Source organism: Schistocerca nitens, chromosome 1, assembly GCF_023898315.1.
Source record: "Schistocerca nitens isolate TAMUIC-IGC-003100 chromosome 1, iqSchNite1.1, whole genome shotgun sequence".
Lineage (NCBI taxonomy): Eukaryota > Metazoa > Arthropoda > Insecta > Orthoptera > Acrididae > Schistocerca > Schistocerca nitens.
Genome location: NC_064614.1, coordinates 1312481397 through 1312497517, shown reverse-complemented (window position 1 = coordinate 1312497517; position 16121 = coordinate 1312481397). Strand labels below are relative to the sequence as shown.

At 44.1% G+C, this 16121-nt stretch overlaps 1 protein-coding gene across 2 annotated transcripts in view; it reads left to right on the top strand.

Annotated features, from left to right (window-relative positions):
* LOC126202922 (kanadaptin) overlaps positions 1–16121 on the top strand; it is a 236982-nt gene that overhangs the window by 115969 nt on the left and 104892 nt on the right. For both annotated transcript variants that reach the window (XM_049937018.1, XM_049937010.1), the window contains exon 4: positions 9241–9371. In XM_049937018.1, coding sequence (XP_049792975.1) covers positions 9241–9371 — 131 coding nt within the window. The remainder of the gene's footprint in view (positions 1–9240; positions 9372–16121) is intronic.

The following is a 16121-nucleotide window of genomic DNA, read 5'->3' as shown; positions in this document are numbered from 1 at the left end:
TTCTCGCAGGAAGTCGAGCATATTTTTTCATATGCACTGAAGAAGGTGGATTAATTGCCCATCAGTTATATTTTCACTCGTCACCACTGATGTCTCGATGCAGCTGACGTGAACAGTCCCTTTCCTTTCCTTCTTCCCTTCTCCCCCCCCCCCTCCCACCCCCCTGCCCCTCCACCTTCAATTCACATATTTAATAAAAGACCTCGATCACGTTTGCTGTTGTCATTGAACCCATGGCTCTGATACATGGCAGCGCTTGTAAAGTTGACAACAAATTTATGGGTTAACCAGTCTTCAGATTACATCTTGGGTTGTCGGGTGTTCTGCCGGATATCAGCGTCGTACTTGCACGATATTTCGGTCACGTAGCTCGTAACCTTCATCAGGTGCGACCTGAGACTGCTCCTCGAGTGGACCTGGTCCAGTATTTATGCCTATGGCCTTCCCCCTCCACCAACGGCTGCAGGCGCTTCCTCTGTGGTCCGCGCCCATTCCCTGCGACCTGCTGGAGCGCGGCTGCTCCGTTTTCGGTCCGCTGCGGTTCTACGTGTTCCCTCTGCGGTCCGCGCCCACCAAACCCGCTCCTGGAGGTTTCATCTACGGTCTGGGGTACCAAGCGTTCCCCCTGCGGTCCGCGCCCGCTCACCACGACCTGTTGGAGCGTTGCCGCTCCGTTTTTCGTCCGCTGCGGCTCTAGATGTCCCCTCTGCGGTCCGCGCCCACCAGTCCCACTTCTGGGCGTTCCATCTTCGGTCTGGTGCGCCTGGCAGTCCGTCAGGGGCTCGTTTTCCATCTCCATGTCTCTGGTTCTTCTGTTTGTGTAGTGTTGCAGCTGGTCCCGTTGCTCCTTTAACAATTCCAGAGCCGGATCCCATGCTCTGCTTAGTTGGTACCCTGTGTCACGGTTCATAAGATCGTCAGCCATTTTAATTTCTATCGATTCTCTTATAATACTGTCCCAAAATCTGGGTGTTTGTGCTAGAATCTTGGTATCCTCATACTTCATGGCATGATCTAGTTCTAGACAGTGTTCAGCAATGGCTGACTTAGTCACCTGTCTTAATCTAGTGTGCCTCTGATGTTCTTTGCACCTGATCTCCACAGTTCTGGTCGTCTGGCCAATGTAGGACATGCCACATTGACAAGGTATATTGTAAATCCATGGTTTTCGTAATCCCAGGTCGTCTTTGACACTCCCCAGCAGTCCCCCGATCTTGTTGGATGGACAGAAAACACACTTGATATTGTGTTTACGGAGGATCCTACTGATTCTGGCAGAAATAGAGCCAGCATAGGGCAGATATGCCACCTTCTTTGCTTCATCTTGGTCTTCTTCAGGAACCTGTGGTGTAGTGGCTGGTTGGAGGGCCCTCTCAATTTGTCTGTCCGTGTATCCATTCTTGGAGAAAACTGTTTTGAGATGTTCTATCTCTATAGGTAGATTCTCTTGGTCTGACAGGGCCCGTGCTCTGTGGACCAAAGTCTTCAGAACCCCATTCTTCTGTGCAGGGTGGTGACAGCTGCTGGCCTGCAGATATAAATCAGTGTGTGTTGGTTTTCGGTACACACTGTGGCCAATTGATCCATCTGCTTTCCTCTGGACTAGTACATCCAGAAATGGCAGCTGGCCATTCTTCTCCAGTTCCATGGTGAACTCGATATTAGGGTGGCATGAGTTAAGATGTTCGAGAAACTCATTGAGCCTGTCCATCCCATGTGGCCAGATCACGAAGGTGTCATCCACATACCTAAAGAAGCATGTGGGTTTAAATGTGGCTGTCTCCAATGCCCTCTCCTCAAAACTCTCCATAAACATGTTGGCAACCACAGGGGACAGTGGGCTGCCCATGGCTACACCTTCAGTTTGCTCGTAATATTGGTTTCTGTACAGGAAATACGTGGATGTCAGTGTATGACTGAACAGGTCCAACAGAGCACCGTCAAATTTCTCTGCAATCAGTGGGACCCTGGTGAACAGCGATACCACATCAAAACTAACCATGATGTCCGAATCTGTGATGTGCAGTTGCTTGAGGCGTTGCAGGAAATCTTCTGAGTTGCGAATGTGGTGAATACATTTCCCCACATATGGAGACAGGAGACCTTTCAAGTACTTGGCTGTTGTGTACGTAGGTGCCCCAATATTACTGACAATTGGACGTAGGGCACGCCCTCCTTGTGTATTTTAGGCAGACCATACAGTCTAGGTGGCACTGGCGCTTTTTCCCGTAGTTGTCTGATGATCTTATCGGGCATCCCTGTTTCCTTCAAGAGAGCACTAGTCTTCTTGGCCAACTTGTCTGTGGGGTCACACTCCAGAATTCTGTATGCAGGGTCCCCCAGAAGTTGGCGTACTTTCTCATCATAATCCACCTGCTGCAAGATGACAGTGGAGTTCCCATTGTCTGCTGGCAGTACCACAATGCTGTTGTCTTCCCGGAGTTTCTTGAGTGCAAGCCTCTCCTCGGTTGTGATGTTCGATTTCGGCGGCCTGGCCTTGGTGAGGGCCCTGCAGGTCTCTCGGCGGACTTCCTCTGCCACATTAGGTGGAAGTGTGGCTGCAACTTGCTCTACTGCACTGACGAAACCTGAAATGGGTACGTTTCTAGGGGTCGTAGCAAAGTTGAGACCCTTGCTGAGTACCTTTAAGGTTATATCATCAAACTGTATGCCACTCAGATTCGTCACAGTGCGTGTCTCTTCCATCTGCTGTGCTTTCTTACTCATGCGGTCAAACTTTGCAGATTGGCAAGATGAGGCATTCCTTCTAGCACACTCAGCTAAAGACCAGGAGGCACGGTCTACCCAATCCCAATCTTCTCTTGTTAAGGAGGCTGCCATGTACAGATGAATGTGTAACAGCTCCCTGGCCATAACATCTAACCTGTGGCGCAAATCTCGAATCCTCTCTCTCACCAGTGCCATGCTGGCTCTGCGTTTTATCTTGTTCGCCGCTCTGGAGTTGATGTGATGTCTAATTCTGGCAAATACTGGTACCACATCTCCATCTCGACACCTCAGCAAAAAACTGAGAGAACTCAGCATCTTCCCTTTCTTCTGCCGAAGCTTGTCCAGCTTCTTGATATTCTGATACATCTCCTCCCCGTAGAGACTGTGTGGGCGCGGACCGCAGAGGGAACACGTAGAACCGCAGCGGACCGAAAACGGAGCAGCCGCGCTCCAGCAGGTCGCAGGGAATGGGCGCGGACCACAGAGGAAGCGCCTGCAGCCGTTGGTGGAGGGGGAAGGCCATAGGCATAAATACTGGACCAGGTCCACTCGAGGAGCAGTCTCAGGTCGCACCTGATGAAGGTTACGAGCTACGTGACCGAAATATCGTGCAAGTACGACGCTGATATCCGGCAGAACACCCGACAACCCAAGATGTCATTAGATCGCCGGGAAAGCCTGAAGAGTTACAGTCTTCAGATTTATTAAAGGTTTTATGCTGTGCATGCTATGAAGTGACACAGGTACGTATCCCAGTCGTCATCGCCATCTGTAAATAATGGAAACGATGCAATTGCCGTTTCTCGTTTCTGATAGACAACACTGCTATTTCCTGCTGTAGTAAGGCCAATTGCTGTTCACGTTTTTCCAGTTGTCGGTTTTGTTGCGGCTGTGCCCTCATTTGATGTTTTATGGTTCCTGGCCGGACGAGGAGAGGGTGGTACGGTAGGTGGGTGGCCGGTTTCCCTTCACCACAACACAAAAAGCACACGTGGTTAAAATACACTTTATTCAGGAACCAATGGAGTACTTAACTTCAGTGATGTCGAGTCTGAGGTTGTAAGGTTAACAGCAATCAAATAACGTGTACTAATTCTCGAATCTTGTCCTTGTCTGTATCACAGCTATATACAATGACTAATGCTCCCTCACAGCTAGCTAAGGTCTGAGGCAATGACTGTCACTGTGGAAGACTAGAGCACTGTGTAACATATTGAGCTGAGTTCCCATGTGACGTACTGAGATTGAGACAGCTCAGTTGGCTTCGGTGGCAGTGGCCTGTACGCACGCTGCCCTGGGGGCATTATCGGTTCGTAGCCTGAGGGCGCACTTTGTTCTGCACCTGCTATAGAATGTTTCCTGGTGCTAACCAGTGTGCTAGCAAAGGTGTACGTCATCACAGGTTTTGTTCCCGTTGCGAGACCAGTAGTTATTAGTCGAGCTGCTGCTGCTGTTTCTGCTGTTGTAGAAGCCGCTGTCTCATAAATTCCAAATACGCTTCACTTGATTTTCAGTGTACTCATTGCCACTGGCGTAAATTGGAGACTTCTGGACCTGTCTGAAGAAATCGTGTTCATTTCATTACACGAATGTGTTTGTTGTTGTTGTGGTCTTCAGTCCAGAAATTGGTTTGATGCAGCTCTCCTTGCTACTCTACCCCGTGTAAGCCCCTTCCTCTCTGAGTAACTACTACAACCTACAACCTCTACCTTCTGAGTCTGAGTACTGTATTCGTGTCTCAGTCTCCCTCTACCATGTTTACCCCACCCCACTTCCCTCTAGTGCTAAATTGGTGAACCCTTGATGTCTCAGAATATGTCGTACCAACTGATCCCTTCATCTAGTCAGATTGTGCAACAGATTTCGTTGCTCCCCAGTTCTGTTCAGTACTTTCTCATTAGTTATGTGATCCACCCATCTAATCTTCGGCATTCTTTTGTAGCGCCACATTTCAAACGCTCCTATTCTCTTCTTGTCTAAAATGTTTGCTGTCCATGTTTCACTTACAAACGTGGCTATACTCCATACAAATACTATGAGAAAAAATTTACTGACACTTAATATATACTCTATGGTAACAAATTTGTTGTCTTCAGAAATGCTTTTCTTGCCATTGCCACTCTACATTTTATACCCTCTCTGCTTCCCCCAAATATCAGTCTACTTGAATCTACAACCCTAAAAATAATATGATGACAGAGAAGAAAGAGACAAGCTACTTTATCACCATCACCATCTCCCCCATCTCCATCCCCCTTGTGGACAAAGTCCCCCTCCTGTAATCTTCTTTCCATTGTTGTTTTCAATTCCTCTTGCCCACCCACATTACTGCTGCATTTTTCTGGTATTGCCTAGCTCCCCTGCCCCCAAATAACAGGGTGTTTCCTTTTATTTAGGAATAAGGGAGAAACTAACCGAAAAGCAGAAGCGCTATGTCATTGATAGATACACAAATGAAAGGTGCAGAGCTTGGATAGCTTTTGGTTGATTGAGCACAATGTAGGAAGACAGACGTTTGCTGTGTGTGTGTGTGTGTGTGTGTGTGTGTGTTTCTTCTACAGCCAGCCGAAGTGGCCGCGCGGTTCTGACGCTGCAGTCTGGAACCGCGAGACCGCTACGGTCGCAGGTTCGAATCCTGCTTCGGGCATGGATGTGTGTGATGTCCTTAGGTTAGTTAGGTTTAACTAGTTCTAAGTTCTAGGGGACTAATGACCTCAGCAGTTGAGTCCCATAGTCCTCAGAGCCATTTGAACCATTTTTCTTCTACAGATTTGAAAAAGGAAGTCCATTCCAAAAGCAAGTGAAGCTCTCTACCTTTAGTTTGTGTAACTATCAATGCTTCCCCCATGAACCATGGACCTTGCCGTTGGTGGGGAGGCTTGCGTGCCTCAGCGATACAGATGGCCGTACCGTAGGTGCAACCACAAAGGAGGGGTATCTGTTGAGAGGCCAGACAAACATGTGGTTCCTGAAGAGGGGCAGCAGCCTTTTCAGTAGTTGCAGGGGCAACAGTCTGGATGATTGACTGATCTGGCCTTGTAACATTAACCAAAACGGCCTTGCTGTGCTGGTACTGCGAACGGCTGAAAGCAAGGGGAAACCACAGCCGTAATTTTTCCCGAGGACATGCAGCTTTACTGTATGATTAAATGATGATGGTGTCCTCTTGGGTAAAATATTCCGGAGGTAAAATAGTCCCCCATTCGGATCTCCGGGTGGGGACTACTCAAGAGGACATCGTTATCAGGAGAAAGAAAACTGGCATTCTACGGATCGGAGCGTGGAATGTCAGATCCCTTAATCGGGCAGGTAGGTTAGAGAATTTAAAAAGGGAAATGGATAGGTTAAAGTTAGATATAGTGGGAATTAGTGAAGTTCGGTGGCAGGAGGAACAAGACTTTTGGTCAGGCGATTACAGGGTTATAAATACGAAATCAAATAGGGGTAATGCAGGAGTAGGTTTAATAATGAATAAAAAAATAGGAGTGCGGGTTAGCTACTACAAACAGCATAGTGAACGCATTATTGTGGCCAAGATAGACACAAAGCCCATGCCTACTACAGTAGTACAAGTTTATATGCCAACTAGCTCTGCAGATGATGAAGAAATTGATGAAATGTATGACGAGATAAAAGAAATTATTCAGGTAGTGAAGGGAGACGAAAATTTAATAGTCATGGGTGACTGGAATTCGACAGTAGGAAAAGGGAGAGAAGGAAACATAGTAGGTGAATATGGATTGGGGCTAAGAAATGAAAGAGGAAGCCGTCTGGTAGAATTTTGCACAGAGCACAACTTAATCATAGCTAACACTTGGTTCAAGAATCATAAAAGAAGGTCGTATACCTGGAAGAATCCTGGAGATACTAATAGGTATCAGATAGATTATATAATGGTAAGACAGAGATTTAGGAACCAGGTTTTAAATTGTAAGACATTTCCAGGGGCAGATGTGGATTCTGACCACAATCTATTGGTTATGAACTGCAGATTGAAACTGAAGAAACTGCAAAAAGGTGGGAATTTAAGGAGATGGGACCTGGATAAACTGAAAGAACCAGAGGTTGTAGAGAGTTTCAGGGAGAGCATAAGGGAACAATTGACAGGAATGGGGGAAAGAAATACAGTAGAAGAAGAATGGGTAGCTCTGAGGGATGAAGTAGTGAAGGCAGCAGAGGATCAAGTAGGTAAAAAGACGAGGGCTAATAGAAATCCTTGGGTAACAGAAGAAATATTGAATTTAATTGATGAAAGGAGAAAATATAAAAATGCAATAAATGAAGCAGGCAAAAGGGAATACAAACGTCTCAAAAATGAGATCGACAGAAAGTGCAAAATGGCTAAGCAGGGATAGCTAGAGGACAAATGTAAGGATGTAGAGGCTTGTCTCACTAGGGGTAAGATAGATACTGCCTACAGGAAAATTAAAGAGACCTTTGGAGAGAAGAGAACCACTTGTATGAATATCAAGAGCTCAGATGGCAACCCAGTTCTAAGCAAAGAAGGGAAGGCAGAAAGGTGGATGGAGTATATAGAGGGTTTATACAACGGCGATGTACTTGAGGACAATATTATGGAAATGGAAGAGGATGTAGATGAAGATGAAATGGGAGATAAGATACTGCGTGAAGAGTTTGACAGGCCACTGAAAGACATAAGTCGAAACAAGGCCCCGGGAGTGGACAACATTCCATTAGAACTACTGATGGCCTTGGGAGAGCCAGTCATGACAAAACTCTACCATCTGGTGAGCAAGATGTATGAGACAGGCTAAATACCCACAGACTTCAAGAAGAATATGATAATTCCAATACCAAAGAAAGCAGGTGTTGACAGATGTGAAAATTACCGAACTATCAGTTTAATAAGTCACAGCTGCAAAATACTAACGCGAATTCTTTACAGACGAATGGAAAAACTGGTAGAAGCGGACCTCGGGGAAGATCAGTTTGGATTCCGTAGAAATGTCAGAACACGTGAGGCAATACTAACCTTACGACTTATCTTAGAAGAAAGATTAAGAAAGGGCAAACCTACGTTTCTAGCATTTGTAGACTTAGAGAAAGCTTTTGATAACGTTAACTGGAATACTCTCTTTCAAATTCTGAAGGTGGCAGGGGTAAAATACAGGGAGCGAAAGGCTATTTACAATTTGTACAGAAACCAGATGGCAGTTATAAGAGTCGAGGGGCATGAAAGGGAAGCAGTGGTTGGGAAAGGAGTGAGACAGGGTTGTAGCCTCTCCCCGATGTTATTCAATCTGTATATTGAGCAAGCAGTAAAGGAAACAAAAGAAAAATTCGGAGTAGGTATTAAAATTCATGGAGAAGAAGTAAAAACTTGGAGGTTCGCCGATGACATTGTAATTCTGTCAGAGACAGCAAAGGACTTGGAAGAGCAGTTGAACGGAATGGACAGTGTCTTGAAAGGAGGATATAAGATGAACATCAACAAAAGCAAAACGAGGATAATGGAATGTTGTCAAATTAAATCGGGTGATGCTGAGGGGATTAGATTAGGAAATGAGACACTTAAAGTAGTAAAGGAGTTTTGCTATTTAGGGAGTAAAATAACGGATGATGGTCGAAGTAGAGAGGATATAAAATGTAGACTGGCAATGGCAAGGAAATCGTTTCTGAAGAAGAGAAATTAGTTAACATCGGGTATAGATTTAAGTGTCAGGAAGTCGTTTCTGAAAGTATTTGTATGGAGTGTAGCCATGTATGGAAGTGAAACATGGACGATAACCAGTTTGGACAAGAAGAGAATAGAAGCTTTCGAAATGTGGTGCTACAGAAGAATGCTGAAGATAAGGTGGGTAGATCACGTAACTAATGAGGAGGTATTGAATAGGATTCGGGAGAAGAGAAGTTTGTGGCACAACTTGACTAGAAGAAGGGATCGGTTGGTAGGACATGTTTTGAGGCATCAAGGGATCACGAATTTAGCATTGGAGGGCAGCGTGGAGGGTAAAAATCGTAGAGGGAGACCAAGAGATCAATACACTAAGCAGATTCAGAAGGATGTAGGTTGCAGTAGGTACTGGGAGATGAAGAAGCTTGCACAGGATAGAGTAGCATGGAGAGCTGCATCAAACCAGTCTCAGGACTGAAGACCACAACAACAACAACAACAACAACAACAACTATCAATGACGCAGTGCTTCTGTTTTTCAGTGAATCGTCTCCTTCTTTTCTAAATAATTCTTAATTCTGAATGAGGTTGTTTCCTTTTTATTATATCTCCCACTCCTCTACCAGTAACTACCGGCATTTCGCTGTCATTTATTTTTTGAACATTTTTATCATTGTCATAAGTTAAAACTGGTAGTATATTCATAGACTGTAAACTTTCCTTTACAGACAATTTGTAACATCTGTTTTGAAAATCTTGTATAGCTGTTTGTAAGTTTCTTTTTACTGTGACTGTTGTAAGTCCTGATTGTGTTTATGTGTTTATGCCTGTATTTAGTATTTGTGCTTTATCCAATAGTTTTCACTGTTCTTCAGGCTTCCAATTGGGAACGGAATGATTGCTGAGGCTCTTGTGAAGGGTAAAAAGAAAGAGTCTGTGGTGCAGTGTGCTCTTGAAGCTTGTCGTGTTTTGGATCGCTTCGGAATGTTACGCCAAGCTACTCACGGTAAAAAAACAAAAATTAATTTTTCTGGCTTTTGCTTTTTTCCCCCACAAACATGATCCTTACAATAGAAATATTGTATTGCGTAACATGTATCATGTGCAAAATCAACATTTAAGTAATATATTCATCTTCATCATCATATTGAATAACTTACAGTGTCTAGTAAAAATCAAGCAATGGAAAATCTAGGATGGAATGTAACAATATTATGAAAAGAAAAGTTGCTACTCACCATATAGCAGAGACATGAGTTGCAGATAGGCGCAAGAAAAAGACTATCACAAATAAAGCTTTCAGCCAGTTAGGCCATTGTCAAAAATAGATGACATACACACGTACACACACTCATGCAAATGTAACTCACCACCACCTTTACCGCTACCCCCCCCCCCCTCTTTCCAGCCCTCCGTCTAACCTGCAACACTTCACTGTCCACCACCCCTACCCTACTACCTTTCCTTTCCATAATATTGTTACAGTGTCTAGTGAAACTTATCAGAAACATAGAGACTTTTTTTCAGTTCCTGTAGTTTGGTTCCCCCCCCCCCCTCCCCCCCTCACACAGACTTTATTCACTTCTTTGTTCCTTCCATCTTTTACCTAATGTATTCAGTCTTTCTGTTGTGCTTTCGTTTCTTAGTTGTGTCTTCTAAAACCACTTTCACTTTTTTTCTCGTAATAATTTGTCCTCTGTTGAATGAAATGGAATTGCCATGTGAAGTATACATTTCACTTTCTGAAGATGTTCCTCAGCTATATATATATTTCCTATTGCCTTGATAAAAATATTTAAATGTGGTGATGATGTCCATTTCCATTTGTTCCTGCCTTCTGTTTTTACACTTATAATTTTTGGCACTACAGAGCAACCGTGCCTATGAGTTGTTGTTGTTGTTGTTGTTGTTGTTGTTCTGTGTGTGTGTGTGTGTGTGTGTGAGAGAGAGAGAGAGAGAGAGAGAGAGAGAGAGAGAGAGAGAGAAAGAAATTAGACTGTGTGAACCATCAGTTTCTGCAAACTGTGGAGTACAGATTTCCCGTGCTATTTCTCCTCACACCCCCAATCTTCCAACCGTCCTCAAGAACCAGGCCCTTCGTCACCAGAGCTTCGATTACTTATTGTTGTGCCCTGAAATGAGGCACATCCTAACCAAGATCCTTCCCACTCTTCCTAAAGTGGTGTTCTGTTGCCCAACCTCCACAACATCGTCGTCCATCCCTACGCCACTCCCAATCCCGATCCCAACACTGACCCCTTCCAACGTAGATCATCTCGCTGTGGAAGACCCAGGTGCAAGACCTGTCCAGTCTACCCACACAGCATTTCCTATTCATATCCTGTGACAGGCTTATGAAAACCGATAGGCTGGACCATATGTGGAAGCAGCCATTTCCAGCTCTGCTACAATCATTGCACAGCTTTTTATATTGGTATCACTATCCTGGTGCTCCACCTATCGGCATGCCCTGCATGCTTAACCTGACAGTGCTCTTCTACCATGCTGTCCCTTCCCCTTCCCAACCCTCTCCAGACTGCTACTTCTGTTCTATTGGACAGTTGTGTTCCGGTCCAAGCTGCTGGAGATGGCGGTCATGAGGTGTGCTTGCTTGTGTAAATGAATATATATATATATATATATATATATATATATATATATATATATATATATATACCTCTAAGGTAAGTCTTTCCGCTCCCGGGATTGGAATGACTCCTTACCCTCTCCCTTAAAACCCTCTCCCTTAAAACCCACATCCTTTCGTCTTTCCCTCTCCTTCCCTCTTTCCTGATGAGGCAACAGTTTGTTGCGAAAGCTTGAATTTTGTGTGTATATTTGTGTTTGTTTGTGTGTCTATCGACCTGCCAGCGCTTTTGTTTGGTAAGTCTCATCATCTTTCTTTTTATATATATATATATATATATATATATATATATATATATATATATATATATATATATATATATATATGATGTGACTTACCAAATGAAAGTGCTGGCAGGTCGACAGACACACAAACATACACACAAAATTAAAGCTTTCGCAACAAACTGTTGCCTCATCAGGAAAGAGGGAAGGAGAGGGAAAGACGAAAGGATGTGGGTTTTAAGGGAGAGGGTAAGGAGTCATTCCAATCCCGGGAGCGGAAAGACTTACCTTAGGGGGAAAAAAAGACGGGTATACACTCGCACACACACACATATACAGACACAAGCAGACATATTTAAAGACAAAGAGTTTGGGCAGAGATGTCAGTCGAGGCAGAAGTGCAGAGGCAAAGATGTTGTTGAATGACAGGTGAGGTATGAGTGGCGGCAACTTGAAATTAGCGGAGATTGAGGCCTGGTGGATAACGGGAAGAGAGGATATATTGAAGAGCAAGTTCCCATCTCCGGAGTTCGGATAGGTTGGTGATAGTGGGAAGTATCCAGATAACCCGGATGGTGTAACACTGTGCCAAGATGTGCTGGCCGTGCACCAAGGCATGTTTAGCCACAGGGTGATCCTCATTACCAACAAACACTGTCTGCCTGTGTTTCTGTCTTCCCGTTATCCACCAGGCCTCAATCTCCGCTAATTTCAAGTTGCCGCCACTCATACCTCACCTGTCATTCAACAACATCTTTGCCTCTGCACTTCTGCCTCGACTGACATCTCTGCCCAAACTCTTTGTCTTTAAATATGTCTGCTTGTGTCTGTATATGTGTGGATGGATATGTGTGTGTGTGCGAGTGTATACCCGTCCTTTTTTCCCCCTAAGGTAAGTCTTTCCACTCCCGGGATTGGAATGACTCCTTACCCTCTCCCTTAAAACCCACATCCTTTCGTCTTTCCCTCTCCTTCCCTCTTTCCTGATGAGGCAACAGTTTGTTGCGAAAGCTTGAATTTTGTGTGTATGTTTGTGTTCGTTTGTGTGTCTGTCGACCTGCCAGCACTTTCATTTGGTAAGTCACATCATCTTTGTTTTATATATATATATATATATATGTGTGTGTGTGTGTGTGTGTGTGTGTGTGTGTGTGTGTGTTAAGTCAACAGACTTTATTGTTCATAGAAACATTTACCAAGGACAGTGCATTTAGAATAATTTGACAGGCTGGAACATTGCTCTCCAATGAACAATCATATACTTCTTCATACGCTCATGTATGGTACTGTCAATGTCTTATTAAATCATTCTGTGAGGCCATTCATCTGTGGGTGATAGGCAATTGTCATCCTGTGGTTGACATTGCAACATAAAATTCTCTGTGATACTAGTCTTGACTAGCAAACTTTTCAGTGATTCTTCACATGGGGTACTCTGTTTGGGGTTGTTTTCTAGAAGGAACATTGCAATTTCTGGAGCTTCAACAGTTGACACAGCTTTGCTGGCAGCATAGCAGGTGTTGTAGTCAGTAAAGGCTGTTACCCGTTGATTTCCCATTTGTCAAGTAGGAGAACATCCCCGAGAGGTCGAATCCAGTTCAGTGGAATGGGGCTGCTGCAGGTGGAATTGGCAGCACATGCCCCAGATGTAAATGGTGGAAAGTGCTTCCGTCACTGGCATTCCTTTCATTGGCTCACATAGTGTCTAGAGGTACCTGTGTCAGATCCTGTCTAGAGTCTTCACAAATGCCAGGTGACCAGGTGTGGGAACAACATGGAAATACTTCATGTTAGCTGGCTGTAGATGGGCTTGGATGACAAGCAATGATTTCCTCTTGTAAGATGTTATGTTTATTAACTGCAGTTCTCTTTTGGTCAGTTCCTACTTCTGCAAGGCTTCTGTAGTTTACAACATTGCTGAATCTCCCCCTGTTCAGTAGCAATGTTGTTTGATGCTGCAATTACTGAGATTGCATCCGTACTGCTGTGTTCCACCAAAGGATTCCTTGTAAGACAGTTGGCATTTATGTGTTTGTGTCCACTTTAATATACCACTGTGATAATAGTCCTCTGAAGCCTCAGGCCCTTGTCGCCAGTCAGTGTGAAAGATCTTTCAGGTCAGTGAACCAGAATTGTGGTCCACAGTGGCAGTGAATGATTTGCTAAATAAATAAGTCTGGAACTTGTTACGATGCAAAGCCATCACATTTTCAGCTCCATTCTGAATTTGCTCTAGAACCACATTTTCACTCTAATCGCTAGCATCAGTGTGAAATTCTGTCTCAGCATTCTTGTCATACAATGTTAGGACTGCAGAAGATGTTGGCACATCTTTAAGGACAAGGAAAGATCTTTCTTGCACCTCATTCCAGGAAAATTCGGTGTCACCCTAAGTAGTTTTTGCAAGAGACATACCTTTGTGCAGAAGCCAGTAGTATGAGTACATTTCGAGAGAAAACATCTAATGTCACAACTGTGCCAAGGAGTCAGAAAATCTGTGACTGCTCTCATTTTCTCTATCTCCGGATGGACTCCATCGCACTCACTTCGTGCCCGAGATTTTTATTTCTCGTCTAGCCGAGAGACACTTTCCCCGATTCGTGTGGAGGCCGGCAGTCTGACCACACCACTTGACTCTTTAGGTTGTCAGTCAGCTTATATGTTCTTTAAATATCTCCAGAAAATGACAGTGTCATCCAGATAGCAAATTCATGCCATCATTTAAGGTGACAAGCCAGGTTGTGTCCATTGTACATGTGAAGGTTGCTGAAGAATTACACAGTCCAAATGACATTACTCGAAAACATAGGGGCTGTCAACAGTTCTGAGGACAGTCTTTTGTGGTCAGCTCCATCAACCTGGATTTGCCAGGAGCCTTTCAACGTGTCTGTAGTTGAGAAGTACCTTACCCCTTTCAATAAGTTTAGAGGGTCACCAATGAATGGCAGTGGGGGTGGAGGGTGAACATATTTTTCCACGATTTTGTTCAGTCATTGGTAGTCAGTGTAGGTATGCAATGTGCCATCCTCCTCCTTCACAAGGAGCGCAGGAGAGGACTGAGATTCATCCGAAGGTTCAGAGACGTCATCTTCTCAACTTCATTCCGTCTTATTCGTCGTTCCACTGGTGACGTGCTGTGTGGGCACTGGCTAACTGGTGGATGATCCCCAGTGTTGATACAGAGATTTACCATTGGTTGCTTGGTCTGTCTTTTTTTCCACTCCAGATTTGAAATCATCTGGAAACTGGCTCGTAACAGCTAACACTCGTAAATGTTGTTCCTCAGTCAGGAAAGATTCTATTGGCAGTTCAGTAGTAGTTTTCTCATCTCATTATTTGTAGTAGTAACAGAGCATGGTTTTTCATCTGTGGACTAAGCTGTCATTACTGGATTGGTTTGGCTGTCTCTACACACCTACCTTTAGGAATGAATTCTGGCTGCTTGTGACAGTTGGGGATACAAAGTTCTCTCTGACTACCTACAATGCTTATGGTAATTGCTAGCATGTAGATTTATTTTGTGAGTATGATTAGCTTTTTGCATTTGGCAAAAGATTCACAGTTTAACTGGGCATCTCAGCTGCTGACTGGAACTCATGTCATTGATGCCAGTGAGCAATGTCTTCAATGGTAGACAACGCTGAGAAAAATCGTCATTATGTGTGCTTGCTGGAATAGCTTCTTCAGTTTTGTGCAGTGATCATCCACAGTCTGTAATTGCTTGTGATGCCTGCAAGAGGTCCCATCCAAGAGCAACATTATGACTACAATCTGTTAAAACGACAGATTCTAAGGGCCGTGTTCCTCAATTGACATTTAAGCTGCTGGCAGGTGTGGCCGAGCGGTTCGAGGCGCTTCAGTCTGGAACTGTGCGACAGCTACGATCGCAAGTTCGAATCCTGGCTAGGTTTAAGTAGTTCTAAGTTCTAGGGGCTGATGACCTCAGATATTAAGTCCCATAGTGCTCAGAGCCATTTGACATTTAAGCTCCTAATATGTGATCCTGTAGGTTGGCCACATTTCTCATTTGCGACTTTCAGCACAATCATTTTTGTCTTGTGGAACATAATCTTCTTTACCTGATGGCAATAAACCATTCGACATTACAGAAAAGGAAGCCCCTGATCAACTAGTGCCCAGACAGAGAAATTCTGGTCATATCTACAGTAAGACACATCAGCAGCAAGACACAACAGATACCTTTGCTGTGTGATACAAATAGAAATGTTACCAGTAATTGTGCCACCAAAGCAGACTTACATAATGTTTCTCTGAAATCACTTCAGCAAATATGACAAAGTAAATATCCCAGAATTTGAATAAGAACAGCAGTCAACATGAGCACCTTAGGAGTAGATATCCTCAGTGTAGTGAAGCAACTGAACTCATTTAATAAAAGCAATTCTTCTGGTCAAGATTATTAACCAGTTAGATTGTTAGATTATGTTGCTGCAGACACCATATCTGAAGTTGCAAATCTAGTTGTGGAAGCTGTCAATCAAGTTACAAGTGAGGCCTGGATGAAAATAGGGAACAGCACTGCAAGTGTCAGTGGAAAATCATCCAAAAGCGAAATCATTGTGGTATAATGCATGAAATATTTAATTACACACTTGGGAGGGAACAATTCAAGCAGCGCTGAAGAACAACTATTCTAAATCAGATTCTGAAAGAGATGTAAGAGGTGTTTTCCCACTAACGTAAGTACAATAAATGGTTCAAATGGCTCTGAGCACTATGGGACTTAACATCTGTGGTCATCAGTCACCTAGAACTTAGAACTACTTAAAACTAACTAACCTAAGGACATCACACACATCCATGCCCGAGGCAGGATTCGAACCTGTGACCGTAGCAGTCGCGCGGTTCCGGACTGCACGCCTAG